Source organism: Hyaena hyaena, unplaced genomic scaffold (genome assembly GCF_003009895.1).
Source record: "Hyaena hyaena isolate Hyena2069 unplaced genomic scaffold, ASM300989v1 scaffold_1557, whole genome shotgun sequence".
In the NCBI taxonomy this organism is placed as follows: domain Eukaryota; kingdom Metazoa; phylum Chordata; class Mammalia; order Carnivora; family Hyaenidae; genus Hyaena; species Hyaena hyaena.
Genome location: NW_024082193.1, coordinates 135,289 through 151,864, shown reverse-complemented (window position 1 = coordinate 151,864; position 16,576 = coordinate 135,289). Strand labels below are relative to the sequence as shown.

At 43.4% G+C, this 16,576-nt stretch overlaps 1 protein-coding gene across 5 annotated transcripts in view; it reads left to right on the top strand.

The window, feature by feature from the left end:
* The window catches only part of FAM120B (family with sequence similarity 120B), an 86,630-nt gene extending 70,342 nt beyond the window's left edge, over positions 1–16,288 (top strand). For 2 of the 5 annotated variants that reach the window (XM_039224212.1, XM_039224211.1), the window contains 2 exons: positions 2,593–2,644; positions 14,672–16,288. In XM_039224212.1, coding sequence (XP_039080143.1) covers positions 2,593–2,644; positions 14,672–14,684 — 65 coding nt within the window. In that variant the 3' untranslated portion in view covers positions 14,685–16,288. Of the gene's footprint in view, positions 1–731; positions 866–2,592; positions 2,645–3,318; positions 3,534–14,671 lie in introns of those variants that run through there. The other 3 variants (XM_039224210.1, XM_039224207.1, XR_005526924.1) reach the window with 2 other exon arrangements.
* Positions 16,289–16,576: the final 288 nt, after the last annotated feature.

The window sequence follows — 16,576 nt, the reverse complement described above, 5'->3', positions numbered from 1 at the left end:
TCTCCTTTTCTTCCTGCTGGCTCTCAGGACGTCAGGAAGGATGAGCTACTGCAAAGTCAGGGTGAGGGGGGCTGCACGGGGAGCCCGGGCACAGTGTGGGGGAGACGACGAGCCCCACAGGGAGGCGAGCACGGTCCCCTGTGGCCCGTGGCTGGCGTGTGTGCCTGCGGTGGGACCGACAGCCACCGCGTGTACATTCACACGTCCAGGCGGCCACTCCTATGCTGCTTCCCCTTAGATGCTCCTTTGCCGTGTCGTCGGCCTCCGGCCCGGGCAGCCTTGGTGACCTCCGAGCCCTGAGCCCTGTGGTTCCACCGGGCAGTAATGACACGTGAGTGGGTAGGTGGAGCTGTTCACAGACATGCTGTCAAGGACGTGCCTCACCTTGACCCCAGCTAGGTGCCCTTGAATTTGAGCTTCTCAGAGCAGTAAGCCTTGCAGGATTTATCTTACTTCATCTTTCCCAGAGGAAGCCTGCTGCAGTGGGTTCTCACGGGTGGGCACAGCTCACTCCCGGGACCCACCACTCACCTGTGGCCCGACCGGAGCAGGGCACAGAGCCTCCGGGTCTGCCTGGTGTGAAGGCCACACAGAAAGGGCTTCTCGCTCCCGGTGTAATCCCCCCACCGACGTGACCGGCTTGCATTTCAGGGAACATTCGGAACTCTTGGGGGTGCTTGTCAGACTGGGTGCTGGGCCTAGAGAAGCGTGCTTTACCTCTTCCTTCCTAGTCCTGTTGAAGCAAGGAAACCCTAATGGCCTCAACGGCCAGAGCCTGAAGCTGCTTCAGAGGTGCCCTGGTTTGAAGCCAGTCCCTCCTCGGGGGACAGGACCATGGTGGTGACACCAGAGTCTGGAGGTGGTGGTACGTGAGGGTTTGGGGCTGGAAAACGTGTCCTGGAGACCTCGGGTCAAAGGCAGACTTGCGGTGGTGAGTGCTACGTTAGGGTCAGACTGCAGAATTCAGGGTTGGAGATCCGGCTTCCAGAGCTCAGTCGCTGGCAGGTGGCAGGGACGCCCGCAGTGGGCACAGCGACACGCGCAGATTTGCTGAGCTGCCCGGTGCCCACCCGAACTAGCGGAACACCACGTGTCAACTGCACTGAAAGAAATTAAAAACAAAAAAGAATTTGGGCGTGGGGGCGTGAGGAACTGAAAGACTCCTGCGGGGCACGGACACTGTGTTTCATTTGCATTTTGCCTCACATGGACAAATGTTCACAAAAATGTTCCTGGTGGTACCAACATGTTTTCTAATTTCAGATGTTTCTGTACAAAATCTATGTTCACACACGCATGTAAAATCTTTCATTTGTTAGGACTGGTTATCCCCTTGTTCACCTTTAATTACTGTGATAGAATTACATCCTCTTTACTGGGCCCCCACACATTTTGCTGGTTTTTTTCTACCCTTGAACTCGTAGTTTAGTATTTTTTAGAGATATGTGAGTAGCCTAAGAAGAAAGTTGTCAGTACTGCCTGGACAGGGTTATAGTAGACAGAATTCTTTGTTTTAGTGAAAAATTAGAAGCGCCTCAGAATGAGCATGTTGAGTTACTGAGAGACAGTTGGGAAGATTCCGGGGCCAGTGCCTGCCTGGCGCAATGGATGAGCGGGGAGCCTGCCCACGCGGCCGGGCAGGGGGCTCAGACACGGAGCTGTGGGCCCTTCTGGGGTTCCAGAGTCCCTGGGAACATTTGCCCCCAGACCTGTGAATCCCCGCCCGGCCTCCTCCTTGCACTGGGGAGCATCAAAGCAGCTAAAGTGAGAGCATTTTAATGTCTTCCTTACTGTTGGTGAGAAATGTGTTAAATTCCACAGTCAGTATCAAAGCACATTTGCCGGTGATTCCTTCAGATTTTCACTTCTCGGTGGTAATTCCGTAGGAGGCCAGGGCTGTTGTAAAACCGCCTCTGACCATCTGTGATAACAAGGAGGGGCCTGGAACGCTCATCCCGGCCTTGCTGTGACCTTCTCCTCCACCCAGCCCTCGGTCAGAGCCCCTGCCCGCCTCACACTCGTAGGGGTGACGAAGGCCGCCCTCAGCGGGAGAGGGCGGAGGTATGGGCGTCATCAGTCAAGCAGAAGCATGGACAGCTTTGTAGGAAAAGTGTAATTTTCTGAATGTGAAAACAACTACCTTTTCCAACGGCAGGCTGGCCTCTAGCTCTCCCCCGGCAGGAAGGCAAGAGGCAGCCAGCTGCCCCGGCAAGGGGGTCTCTGCACTCAGCTGTAGAGCCACACGTTGCTTTCTCTGTCCTTGGCAAAGTGTCCTCTGTGAGCCATCTGCACACGAAGTCCCTTTCCCAGTGTCATTGGCAGCAGAGACCGTCTAGATTCAGTGCAGGTGGTGGGACACCGCTCCGTCTACCAGCAGAACCACCTCTTAATTAATTGCTTCCTACTCTGATGGAAAGTGTGTGCAACAGACTTTCCATCACAGTGGCAACCTCGGGGAAGAGAGGAAAGTTGTGTCCTCCAAGTACAACTCAGCAGGTTTTTATACATACTTAGAAATGCGCAGTTTTCACGTTTTGAATTTGGAGAAACGTAAATTAACTTAGCTTTGGTTTGCATGTCTGTTTGGTGCAGGAAATAGACAGTATGAGCCTGACCATTGGAGAAGATACTCATCCTCCTCCGGGTAAGTACACCACTTCCATCCTGAGAATAAATCCATCTCATCAAAGATGGAAGTCAAGCGTCTGCCTTTGTAACCTAAATCTTTCATGTCAGTCGCTAAACTTTAAAACAATTCCGATGTCAAATTCTGAGATGGGGCTAGAGCCCTGGGGGTGCGCCCTTCCCGAGAGTGAAGCCTTGAGAGCCACACTGCAGCCTTGTCCTGCGGGAGGTCTAGACCCAGCTTTTCACGAAAAGGAAGGACATCCTTTTCAGTGACTTCTCCCTTGTATCATACAAAGAAGCTCCCTATTGACTTATTCTCAGAGGTTGTGCCTGAGCCTGTGGCCCCAAACAGTTGTTAACACCTTCACCCTACTTTCTTCATCTGTGTCTTTGCGGCATGGTTGATTTTTTTTTTTTTTTTTTTAATGAGTTGGAATCTTACTATGTCTTGCTTTTTTTAACTTAACACCAGATGGTAAGGATTGGAGACATGATGCCCTGTGGTTGTATAATATTTCCAGAATTGCTTTCTAATTATAAATACAGAGAAAGAAGTAACAATCTCCTTCTCGCCTGCCCGGCAGGAGACCCTGCTCTGCATGGAGGGCCAGCCCTGCCTGGGAAGCATAACAGCATGTGGCCCACAGATCTGTTCCCACTGTGTTGTCCTTTCCATCTTACTTTTGCCAGGCCCCAGCTCAGAGTTCCTGACCATGGTCGTGTGGGACGGGTCCACGTCCATCAGGCAGCAGGCCTGCGGGCGTGTGAGAGGAGGCAGTGGTTGAGTGTCAGCAAGCCTCTTCTGCGATGCCACTAAGGAATGGTTCGTTTGTTGCTCTATCTGAACACTGAAGGGGTTTTGTTTTTATTTTATTTTTTTAATGTTTCTTTATTTTTGAGAGAGAGAGATAGAGACAGCATGAGGAGGAGAGGGGCAGAGACAGAGGGAGACACAGAAGACAGGCTCCAGACTCCGAGCTGTCAGCACAGAGACTGACACGGGGCTTGAACCCACGAACCATGAGATCATGACCTGAGCCAAAGTCGTACGCTTACCCGACTGAGCCACTCAGGCGCCCCCTCTTTTTTTTTTTAGGGTTTTTTTTAATCCATCGTAGATACATCCAAGTTTCACAGGAGAATTTTCAGATAATTCAAGAATTGAAATTTTAAGCCCAAAATTGTACTGAGCTCAACCCTTGGGGTCTTACAACGGAAAGAAATCGAGATTAGAGGTTAGAAGTCAGACCCTGCGTCAGTAGCTTGTTCTGCACCACACACCGTGGCCCTAAAGGTTCCCAGAACCTCTCAGAGATGCGCGTGCACATTACCCAGAGGACGTGTCCAGCTGCTGCTGTCTGTAAAGACTGAAGAAGCCCTAAGGATAGTCAGAGTCCAGTTTGTATATTACGCTGGATGAATTCCCTCAAACAGCTCAAGTATGCAGAGCTCCTGGCTTTGTCTTGCCTTAAAAATCCCAGCTAGCATTTACAGTCTCTAGATAGCTTAATACTTACCGTTTTTATGTTTGAAACATGCTCACCACTTCCTGCAATTCCTTCTGAAGCACATTTGCATATCTAATTACTTTTCATGCAAGTCTTGTAGGACCTACCACCTAATTTCCCAGTTTTAGAAATAGATTTTTTTCATTTTCCTTCTGGTGTTTCCTGTCTAAATACTAATATTCTGTTTCTTTCATTTCTGCTCATTGGAGACCACTGCTGCTTCTAGAAGTTTCATTTCTTTGCTGCTATTTTTTATAACTAAGATAAATTCTCATCCCTTAGACTAAAGGAGTAGACCTCCATGAAAATCAATCTCCCCCTTTGTAATATGTGAATTCTAACTTATCAATAAGGTATTTGAGGTCAGTTAGCAAGCTTAAGTAAGCCACTGAGTTGGTATAATCTTTCTTATGTTTGAAAAGTCAGTACAATAAGTTTCTGTGATCTTATTGTCATTACGTAGGTTAATTACCTCTGCAGCCCAGTCTTCTGATGAAATGCCCATATATCAATTTAAAAATGAAAATAAAATAATATATTTATCACTCATAAATATAATTTCACATTTTTTTCATTATTTGGAAGACATTTCACCATCCGATACATTGGGATCTTTGTGAAGGAAAAGAATGTCGGATTTTGTCAAATGCTATTTCTACATCAATTGAGATGATCATATGATTTTTTTCTTCATTCTCTTAATGTGGTGTATCATGTTGATTGTTTTGCATACGTTGAACATGCCTTGTGTTCAAGGGATAAATATCATTGATCAAAGCATATGATTGTTTTAATATGCTGTTGAATTTGGTTTGCTGGTATTTTGTTGAGGATTTTTGCATGCTTGTTTATCAGGGCTTTTGGCCTATAGTTTTCTTATAGTGCCTTGTCTGGTTTTGATATCAGGTATGCTGGCTTCGTAAAATGAGTTTGGAAGTTTTCCTTCTCTTTCAGTTTTTTGGAAGAGTCTGAGAAAGATTGGCATTACTTCTTCTTTAAATCTTTGGTAGAATTCACCAGTGAAGCCATCTGTTCCTGGACTTTCATTTGTTAGGAGGTTTTTAATTACTGATTCAATCTCTTTTCTCATTTATTGGTCTGTTCAGATCATCTGTCTCATCATGATTCAGTCTTCATAGGTTGTATGTTTCTAGGAATTCATCCATTTCTTCCAGGTTGCCTGGCTGTTGGTGTATAATTGTTCATAGTAGTCACGTCTGTATTATCAGTTGTCATTTATCCTTGAGTGATCTTTTTCTCTTGTCTAAAGGTTTGTCAAGTTTATCTTTTCAAAAGACCAATTTAGTTTTGTTCATCTTTTTTATTGTCCTTCTTGTCCCATTTATTATTTTTCTTTTAATCTTTGTTTTTCATTCTGCTGTCTTTGGGCTTAGTATGTTCTTTTTCTAGTTCCTTGAGGTGTAAAGTTAGGCTGTTGAATTGAGATGTTTCTTTTTTCTAATGTAAGTATTTATTGCTATAAATATCCCTCTTAGAACTGCTTTGGTTGCATCCTATTAGTTTTGTGTCCCATTAGTTTTTGTATATTGTATTTCTGTTTTTTTTTGTCTCAAGATACCTTTTGATTTCTTTTTGACCTATTGGTTGTTCAAGAATGTGTTGTTTAACTTCCACAGATCTGTGAATTTTCCAGTTTTCCTCCTCTTATTGGTTTTTAGTTTCACACCATTGCAGTCAGAAAATATACTTGATATAATTTTGATTTTGTTAAATTTTCAAGACTTGTTTTATGGCCTAATCTATGACCTGTTCTGAGGGATATTTTGTGTATGCTTGAGAAGAGTGTGTATTCTGTTATTGTAGTTGTCTGTCAGGTCCATCTGGTCTAAAGTGTAGATCAATAGGTCAACCAATAGATCAACCAGTAGAACAACCAAAAGGTCAAGGAGTCACCAAGTCCAATATTTCTTTATCGGTTTGCTGTTTGGATGACATATGCATTGTTGAAAGTGGGGTATTAGAGTCCCCGCTATTATTATATTGCTATCTATTTTTCCCTTCAGTTGTGTTAATATTTTCTTCATATGTTTGCAAAATTTGTCACCCTTTCATAATAAAAGCTCTCAATAAAGTAATTCTAAAAGGAACATACCTCAACTTAATAAAGGCTATATATGACCAACTAGCCCATAGCCAGCATCATACAATGGTGAAGCCTTTCTCTAAGAGCAGGATGCCTACTCTCACCACTTCTATTCAGCATAGTACTAAAAATTCTAGCCAGAACAATTAGGCAAGAAAAAGAAATCAAGGAAATAAGATCTGTTTGATAACATGACCTCATAGAATACCCTAAAGATTTCACCAAAGACCTGTTAGAACTTTCGGTGAATCCAGCAAAGTTGCAGGACACAAGGTCAATATAGCATTTCTGTATACTAACAACAGAGTATTCAAAAAATAAATTAAAATAATTCTAATTATGGTGGCATTAAAAAGAATAAAATACTTAGAAATATATTTAACCAAGGAGGTGAAAGATCTGTATAATGAAAAGTACAAAACACTGATGAAAGAAATTGAAGACACACAAATAAATGCAAAGATATTTTGTGTTCATAGATTGGAAGAATTAATATTGTTAAAATGTCTACACTACCCAAAGCAATCCACAAGTTCAGTGCAATCCCTATCAAAATTTCAGTGGTATTTTTCACAGAAATGGAACAAATAATCCTAAAATTTTTATACCGTAAAACAAAATACCCAAAACAATCTTGAGAAAGAACAACAAAGCTAGAGGTGTCACATTTCTTGATTTCAAACTATATTACAAAGCTAAACTAATCAAAATATGTGGTATTTGCATAAAAACAGACTCATAGCTCAATGGAACAGAAGAGAGAGCCTCATATGTATGGTCAACTAATCTTCAGTAGTGGTTCCAAGAACACACAGTGAAGAGAGGACAGTCTCTTCAATAAGTGATATTGGGAAAACTGAATATCCACATGTGTAAGGATTTAATGAAGGGGGTGAAAGACTATACTCTGAAACCTATAGAACATTAATGAAAGAAACTGAAGAAGATACAAACAAATGGAATAGTACATCATGGTCTTGGATTGGAAGAATTAATATTGTTATAATGTCCATACTATCCAAAGCAATCTACAGAATCAGTGCAATCCCTATCAAAATACCAATAGTATTTTTTACATATTTAGCATGAATAGTACTAAAATTTGTATGGAACCCCAAAAGACCCTGGATAGCCAAAGCAATCCTGAAAAAGAACAATGTTGGAGGTTTCACAGTCCCAGATTTCCAGGTATACTACAAAGCTATAATCAGAACAGTATGGTACTGACACATATGTGTCAAATATGTATACGTGACATATAGACACATGGATTAATGGAACAAAATAGAGAGCCCAGACTTAAATGCACACTTACATGGTCAGTTAAGCTATGACAAAAGAAGCAAGAATAGACAATGGGAACAAGACAGTCTCTTCCATAAATGGACAGCTACTTGCAAGAGAATGAAACTGGACCACTTTCTTATACCACACACAAAAATAAACTGAAAATTGATTAAAGACATAAATGTTGAGACCTGAAACCATAAAACTTGTAGAAGAAAACCGAGGCAGTAATCTCCTTGACACCAGCTGTAGAAACATTTTTCTAGATAGGTCTCCTTAGGCAAGGGAAATAAAAGCAAAAATAAAAATTGGGACTACACCAAAATAAAAGGCTTTTTGTACAGTGAAGGAAACCATGAACAAAACAATAAGACGACCTACTGAATCGAAGATATTTGCAAATAATATATCTGATAAGGTGTTAATATCCAAAATATATAAAGAACTTCTATAACTCAACACCAAAAACAAAATTTAAAAATGGGCAGAGGACTGGAATAGACCTTTTCCAAAGAAGACATCCAGATGGCCAGCTGACACATGAAAAGATGCTCAGCATCACTCATCATCAGGGAAATGCAGTCAGAAACCACAGTGAGGTATCACATTACATCTGTTAGAATGGGTAAAATCAAAGGAAATAACAAGTGTTGACAAAGATGGATTAAAAAGAACCCTTGTACACTGTTGGGAATGTAAATTGGTACGACCACTGTGGAAAAAAACTATAGCGGTTCCTTAAAAAATTAGAAATATCATATCCAGTAATTCTGTTACTGGGTATTTATCCAAAGAAAACAAAAACACTATTCAAAAAAGATATAGACATCCTCATGTTCATTGCAGTATTTACAATAGCTAAATTATGGAAGCAACCCAGGTGTCCACGTATAGATGGTTGGATAAAGAAGATGTAGTACATATACACAATGGTATATTACTCAGCCATAAAAAAGTGAGCTCTCCATTGGCAACAACATGGATGGACGTTTAGACTATTATGGTAACTGAAATTAAGTCAGAAAGAGACAAATACAGTAAGATTTCACTCATAAGTGAAATCTAAAAAACGAATGAGCCAAAAAAAAAAAAACAAACAAACAAACACCAGAGACCCACAAGCAAAGAACAAACTGGTGGTTGCCAGAAGGGCAGGAGATAGGGAGAAGGGAGATGGGCAAAGTGGGTGAAGGGTAGTGGACATTACAGGCGGCTTCCAATTATGGAATGAATGAGTCACAGAGATGAAAGGCACAGCATAGGGAATATAGTCACTGGTATTGTAATAGCATACGTGGTGACAGATGGTAGCGACATTTGTGGTATAGTGTGTGTGTGTGTGTGTGTGTGTGTGTGTGTGTGTATTATACATATATATATATATATCAGGGTAATATATATAATAAACTTGTCAAATTACTATATTGTACACATGAAATTAACGCCTTGTATGTCACCTACAGTTCAATAAAAGTTCCAATACACCAGGAAGATAAAACAGTTATAAATGTTGGCTTACCAGATTATACTCGAAATATATGAAACAAAAATTGACAGAATTGAAAGGAGAAATAATAGACTTTATTATTTTTTTTTAAAAAATTTTAGTGTGTATTTATTTTCGAGACAGAGACAGAGCATGAGCGGGGAAGGGTCAGAGAGGGAGACACAGAATCCGAAGCAGGCTCCAGGCTCTGAGCTCTCAGCACAGAGCCTGATGCAGGGCTCGAACTCACAGACTGAGAGATCATGACCTGAGCCGAAGTTGGACGCTCAACTGACTGAGCTACCCAGACACCCCAATAATAGAGACTTTAATACTCCACTTTTAATAATAGAAGAGTGGACAGAACGTAAGGGAGGTAATAAAAGAAGTAGACAACATGATAAACCAACTGGATCTAACTGACATCTGGAACACTCTTATGAATAGGCCTTATGTTAGCTGCAAAGCAAGTCTCTTCTCTGACCACAGTGAGATGAAGTTAGAAATCAACAACAGAGGGAAAACTGGAAAATTCATAAAATTGGAAATTAAACAGCATACTACTAAACAACCAGTGGATCAGGGAAGAAATCACAAGGAAAACTGGAAAATACTTAGACACAAATAAAAATGGAAACACAATATACTAAACTCATGGGGTTCACCAAGAGCAGTGCTTGGAGGGAAATCTGTAGCTATGAATGTCTACATTAAAAAGAAGAAAGATTTCAAGTCAATAGACTGTATCTCATCTTGAGGAACTAAAAAAGAAGAGCAAACAAAACCCAAGGCTAACAAAAGGAAAGAATAAAGATTAGAGAGGAGATCTACAAAATACAGAATAGAAAAACAGTAGAGAAAATCAATGAAATCCAGAATTGGTTATTTAAAACAGTAGAGAAATTGAGAAACTTTAGTTAGATAAAAAGAGAAGATAGAAATAAAATCAGAAATGGAAGTGAGGACATTGCAACTGACTTGAGAAAGATTAAAAGGATTTTAAGAGCATGGTATGAAAATTTTTATGCTAGTCTAAAAAAAAAGGGCAAAATGCCTTAAAACTTACAAATTACCTAAACGGACTCAAGAAAAAAATAGAAAATCTCAATAGACTTATAACAAGTAACACAATTGAATCAGTAATTAGAAACCTCCAACAAAGAAAAGTCCCGGACCAGATTGCTTCTCTATGAATTCTACCAAACATTTAAAGAAGAACTAATCCTTCTCAAACTCTCCAAAAAAAAAATTCATTTAAGTCCAAATACTTAACTTATTCAATAAGACCAGAATTTCCCTGATACCTAAGCCAGATAAGAACGTCACAAGAAAAGAAAATTATAAACCAATGTAGTTTGCAAATAATAAATGCAAAAATCATCAATAAAATATTAATAAATTGAATCTGATAGAATACGAAAAAGATTATTCACTGTGACTAAGTGGGATTTAGTCCAGTAATGAAAGGGTTATTCAACATAAGAAAATAGGTGTAATATACCACAGCATTAGAACAAAGGGGGCTGTCACATGACCTCTCAGTCACTGCAGTAAAAAAGACATTTGACAAAATCCAACATCCTTTCATGGCAAAAACTCTCAGAGGTGCCTGGGTGACTCAGTTGGTTGAGCATCTTACTTCAGTTCAGCTCATGATCTCATGGTTCATGAGTTCAAACCCCACATCAGGCTTTGCACTGACAGCACGGAGCCTGCTTCGAACTCTCTGCCTCTCTCTCTCTCCCCCTCCCTCCCCTGGGTGCACTCTTTTTCTCAAAAATAAACATGAAAAAAAATTTTAAATCAAAATAGATAAATAATGAAAACTCTCAGAAGACTGGGAATAGAAGTAAAATTCCTCAACATGATAAATGGTGTTTATGAAAAACCCATAGCTAATGTCATATTCAATGGTGGAAGATAAGAAGCGTCCCCCTTAAGATCAGGAACAAGGTGCCCACTTTCACCACTACTATTCAGCCTTGTACTGGCATTCTAGCTAGAGCAGTTAGATAAGAAAAAAATAAAAGGCATCCGAAATGAAAAAGAAGACGTAAAGCTGTCTGTAGCCATACATGTCATGAACTTATATATAGAAAATCCCAAACACTCCACAGGAAAGCTACCAGAGCTAATAAATTCAGCAAAGCTGCAGAATTTAATAAGTCAACAGACAAAAATCTATTGTGTCTCTACACAACAGCAGTGAGTAATCAGGAAAGGAAATTAAGAAAGCAGTTTGTGTATTCATTTGTTTGTTTATTCATTTATTTATTCTAAGTATTTAATAGTGTAGGAAAATTGGATATCCCATGCAAAAGAATGAAATTGGACCACTTACCTCACACCATATACCAAAATCAACTCAATATGGGTCAAAGACCTAGATTCAAGAGCTACAATTTAAAACTCTTAATTTAAAAAAAAAAAAATTTTAATGTTTATTAATTTGGAGAGAGAGAGCACCAGGGAGGGGCAGAGAGAGGGAGAGAGAACCCCAAGTAGGCTCTGCACTGTCAGAGCAGAGCCTGATGCAGGGCTGATCCCACGAACCATGAGATCACGACCTGAACCAAAATCAAGAGTTGGATGTTTAACTGCCTAAGCCACCCAGGCGCCCCTAAAACTCCTTAAATAAAGCATTGAGAAAATCTTCATGGCATTGGCTTTGGCAAAGACCTCATCAGTATGACACCAAAAGCATAGGCAACAAAATAAAAAATTGATAAATTAGGCTTTATCAGAGTTAAAAATTTTGGTACAATAAAGGATAATATTTAAAACAGTGAAGGGGCACCTGGATGGCTCACTTGGTTGAGTGACCATTGTTGGCTCAGATCGTCTCATAGTGCATGGATTTGATCCCTGCTTCGGGCTCTGTGCTGACAGCTCAGTGCCTGGAGCCTGCTTTGGATTCTGTGTCTCCCTCTCTCTCTCTGCCCCTCCCCTACTCACCCTCTGTCTCTCTCTCTCAAAAATAAATATTAATAAAGTGAAAAGACAGTGTATTGAAAGAAAATATTTATCAATTATGTTTCTGATAAGAGGTTAATATCCAAAATATGTACATGTATAAAATCTCCATAACTTGACAGCAAAAAGATAGCAGGGCTTGAATAGATTTTTTTTTTTTTTTAATGAAATTTAGTTTGGAGAGAGAGAGAGCACATGAGCAGGGGAAGGGCAGAGAGTGAGGGACAGAGGATTCCTAGCAGGCTCTGTACTGACAGCAGCAAGCCAATGTGGGGCTTGAACCCCCGAACTGCGACACCATGACCTGAACTAAAGTCGCACGCTTAACCAACTGAGCCACCCAGGTGTGAATAGACTTTTCTATAAAGAAAATACATAAATGGCCAGGAAGCTCATGAAAAGATGCTCTGCATCATTAGTTACAGGAAATAAGTCAACACTGCAAGGTACCACTTCATACCTACTAGAATGGTACTACTAAACAAAATGTTAGATATTGACAAGGATGTGGAGAAACCTGACCCCGTGCACTGCTGGTGGGGATGTAAAATGGTGCAGCCATGATGTTCATAACATCATTATCCACAGCAGTCGACAGATGGGAATAACCCCAGTGACCATCAGCAGAGAAATGGCTCCTTACCTGACAGCTCTGCAGACTGGCTGCACCCCCGAGGAGGTTGGCGGGGCAAGTCCTGGAAACAACCTCAGGCGTGGCTACTGTCCCCACGGCCCCCCAGCCTCTGAGCACCTGGCCTCCAGGAGAGCGACCACGTGGAGTGTGGTGGGGAATGCCACGAAAGCCAGCTGAGCCAGCAGGCTTCCTATCTCCCAACACACCTGGCTGGCCGCCTCGCAGATGGCAACGAGAAGCTGGTCCTCATCTTTCAGATCTGGAACTTTCTTCCAGTTTCTTCCATGATGTACTTACTTTGTTTTCTCTGCTCTCTGTTATTTGTCTCAGAGGTTAGACAGTATATTCCCAAGATATATATATATATATGTATCCCAAGATACATATATATATATTTGTCTTTTTGCTCCACTTTGTGGGAGATTACATCAACTTTATCTCCCATTCTTTCTGATCTTCATTTGTGCTGTTTTTAAATTCTGAGAGCTCAGAATGTCTTTTTCATAGCATGCTTTTCTGTTTTGTGACCACATTTCTTTTGCATCTGAGTAAATTACATGAGTAGTCTTGTTTCACTTCGTTTTCTCCTTCTTCCTTCATAAAATCTTCTTCCAAGTTTCTCATCCTATGTGTTTGTTTTGGTCTTTGTTTTTATTTTAGATTTAAAAAAATTTTTTTAAATGTTTATTTTTGAGAGACCGTATGAGCTGGGGAGGGGCAACAGAAAGTGAGACACAGATTCCGAATCAGGTTCTTGGCTCTGAGCTGTCAGCACAGAGCCTGACGCAGGGCTCGAATCCACGGAACAGAAGATCATAACCTGAGCCGAGGTTGGACGCTCAACCAACCGAGCCCCCCAGGCACCTCTTTTTTAGACTTTTGTTCTCACATGGCTGGTAGTTGTTCCAGGCAGATTGTATTGAAGAGTCAGGCATTGGAAAGGTAATGGGAAGCCAGTACCCCAGGTGAGGCTTTCGCGGTGGGATCCTTGGGGAGGTCCTGATGACGGAATCCTTTTACCTCTGGTCACAGAGAGAGTCTGCCTGCTCTGCCTTGAGACACCAAGGGAATGACCTAATTAGAAAGTCTGAGGAAGTCCTGGGGGACTATTTGTAAGTGGGGTGAGGGAGGCAGTACAAAGGGCCCTGATTTGCACAGTTTTCAGTGCAATTAACTTGGCTAGGAAGTCCAAGGGAAGGAGAGCAAGTGTAGACAAGCTCTAACTTTTGGGTCCGTTGTGACTGAGGTGTCAGTGCTGGCGGTGGTGGACCTTGGGGCCAAGAGGACCAGTTTGGCTTCTGCTCTGTGGTCTCACACCTGGCCCCTCCACCCCTCGCTGCCCAGTGGGGGTGATGTCATCCCCCGCTCAGCGGGAGGCGGTGTATGCTCGCACACCCACAGTGAGCATATGCTCTGCTGCATCTGCAGTGATGCGTGCTTGTCAGAGACACTGGGGGTGACCAGAGACGGATCTGGCAGGGCCAGTGTCACTCAGCACAGAGCAGAGACGCAGGCACAGACCCTGGGCACCAGCACCTACACACCCGTAGGAAAGGTGGGGAGGTCTGTGCAGGCGCCACTCCAGGGGTCTGGAGAGGCCAGTGACACAGTGCCCTGGGGTCTGGGGTGCGGCATTCAGAAGGAGAGTGGTGGGCGGTTTCCAGTGTCTTCGAGGGAGGAATGATCTCCAGAATATGGACGATGCCAGCACCGAGGGCCACGTGAGTCAGCACATAGTAAGCATTCAGTAGGTGATAGCAGGACAAAATATCTGTGACTGAAACTGTGACCTCTGGTATTAACAGTTAGGAAGTCACCAGTGGTGGCCATTCTCCATTCAGTAAGGGTGTGCCCTCTGCTCATTCTGGAATCAGGCAGGACACACACGTGAAACACGGTCTCCTCCCCCAGTAAGGTGCACACACACAGCCACTCTCAGCACAGCGGCTCTGGCCGGGCCTGCCGGACACAGGCACTGGGTGCCTCCTCCTTACGGGCTGGCTTGCGGGACGTGCTTGTCAGGGAGGCTCATGCCGTCGCTTGTGTTGCAGGTGGTCCAACTGATGCCCGCCTGCTGGATCAGAACAACCCTCTCACGGTCGGAGAAAGAATCATTTTAAAACGTGGACATTGAGCATAAAGCCAGTGCATCTTACTTACCTACATCCAAGACATCTAATAAGATACGCTGTATTTTCACCCATTACAGCCACTCGGTACAGATGTGTTGAATGAGGTGACCTGGACATGGTTTGTGTTTTTAACTCCACTCCACTGTGCCGTTCACATTGGCACCAGAGCAGGCACGGCTCCTGGAAACCAGGCAGCAGACGGGGCTGAGGGTGCCCCAAGTGCAGGGATCTCCCTTCATCTCCGACAGTTTGTCAATGCATAGACCTTCGTGGAGAGAACGGAGAAACGACGAATGCCTGTGTGAGCGAGGGCTTCAGTGTGGCCTGGTCTGTGCATATCTGCATAACACAGGCCTCCGCCTCTCCCCAGGGGGTGGAGTCAACCCCAGAGCGCAAGGCTTCGGGAGCTGCCCTTGAGTCCCTTGTGCCTGGGTGAAACATGCGACTTCCAGCAAGTTTCTTCCTGAGCCGTTGGCCCCGGGGCCTGGGATGTGCAGGCCCTTGTGAAAGGTCACCGCGGGCCTCACAGCACCACTGAGGTCTCTGTTCCTTGTTTCAACGTGTCGGGAATGCCACGTAGTCCCTGGTCCAGGAGCCCTCAGCTGGTGAGTGGGAACGACTCTTTTCTTCAGGGAATATGGCCAGACCGCCCTCGTGTGAAGAGCGTGACATCTGAGAACGGGCAGCGCTCACATGGGACTGGGACGTGGGGACCCACGTCATGTGCATGGTTCTGTGGCAGTGGTTCAGACGGTGTAGCTGGGCCGGTCCATTGCCCTTTGTGCTCTGATGCTGATCTGTAAGTGGCTCTGCCACTTCTCAGTGGTTAGTCTGCGCTCACGACCAGTGGAGACCTGCTTCTTTGTTCCTGGCACTCATTTGGCCCTGTCGTTGAAGTTCTACAGCTGGAAAGGCCTCGGGTGCTGGAAGGAGTCAGGCCAGGTCTCCTGTGGGCTCTGTGCCACCCTGCTCACGTGTAAGTCTGTGCCCCCTTTAGAGGAAGGAGAAAGTGGTGATTCCTGTGTCAGTCTGTCAGTTGTTACCCCAGTGTTCTTTAAACATGTGCAAACGTGCATTCGGACCTTATGCTCAGAGCGCTTTCTTATGCAGCTTTCATTCCAACACGTCATATAAATAAAATGAAACTAGATTATGAATCGAGTAGTGTTGTTACCACAGTCCCCAGCAGTTCCCAGGGGGCCAGCCAGCCCCGTGTCCCTGAAGAGAGCTTTGTATGAGACAGGCCAGCCAGAGTCCTCTTCTCGGGACCTGCTGTGCACAGAAGGCACAGACGCTGGGCGGAGGGTGCCCACGACGGGAGCCCTGTGAGCGCGCCCCTTCCTTGAACTTGCAGGGCGCATGACATGGCTGAGCCCACGGTGGCGTCTGGTGCACCCCCTGCACACTGCTGACTATGTGTCAGCCGTCTTCTAAGGGACTAGATTTCAAGAGGGACATCTGCCGTATCCATGAATTTCTGCAGTAATAATGACTTCATGTGTTGTGTAGTTGAAAATAAAGGAAAAGAAAGGATGATGGCCAGTGACCACTTTGGTGTCTCTGTCAAGTAGGTATTTATTTCCAAAGCACTAACCGCTTGGTGTTAATGAGGTTTAGCACCCAGAGGATTGGACATGTTCATTTTTTTCCCCACCGTTGAACTTAGTGTTTAAAAGTTTGAGCTGTTTCAGGCACCTGCCACAACTTAGGAAGAAAAATAAGTCGGTAGCACCAGCATCCACCAAAAGGAAAAAAAAATGCAAGAGAAAAAAAGCGTATGTTGGGCGTGTGGCAGGCTCCTGTGTCGTGTGGTGTTGCAGCAGA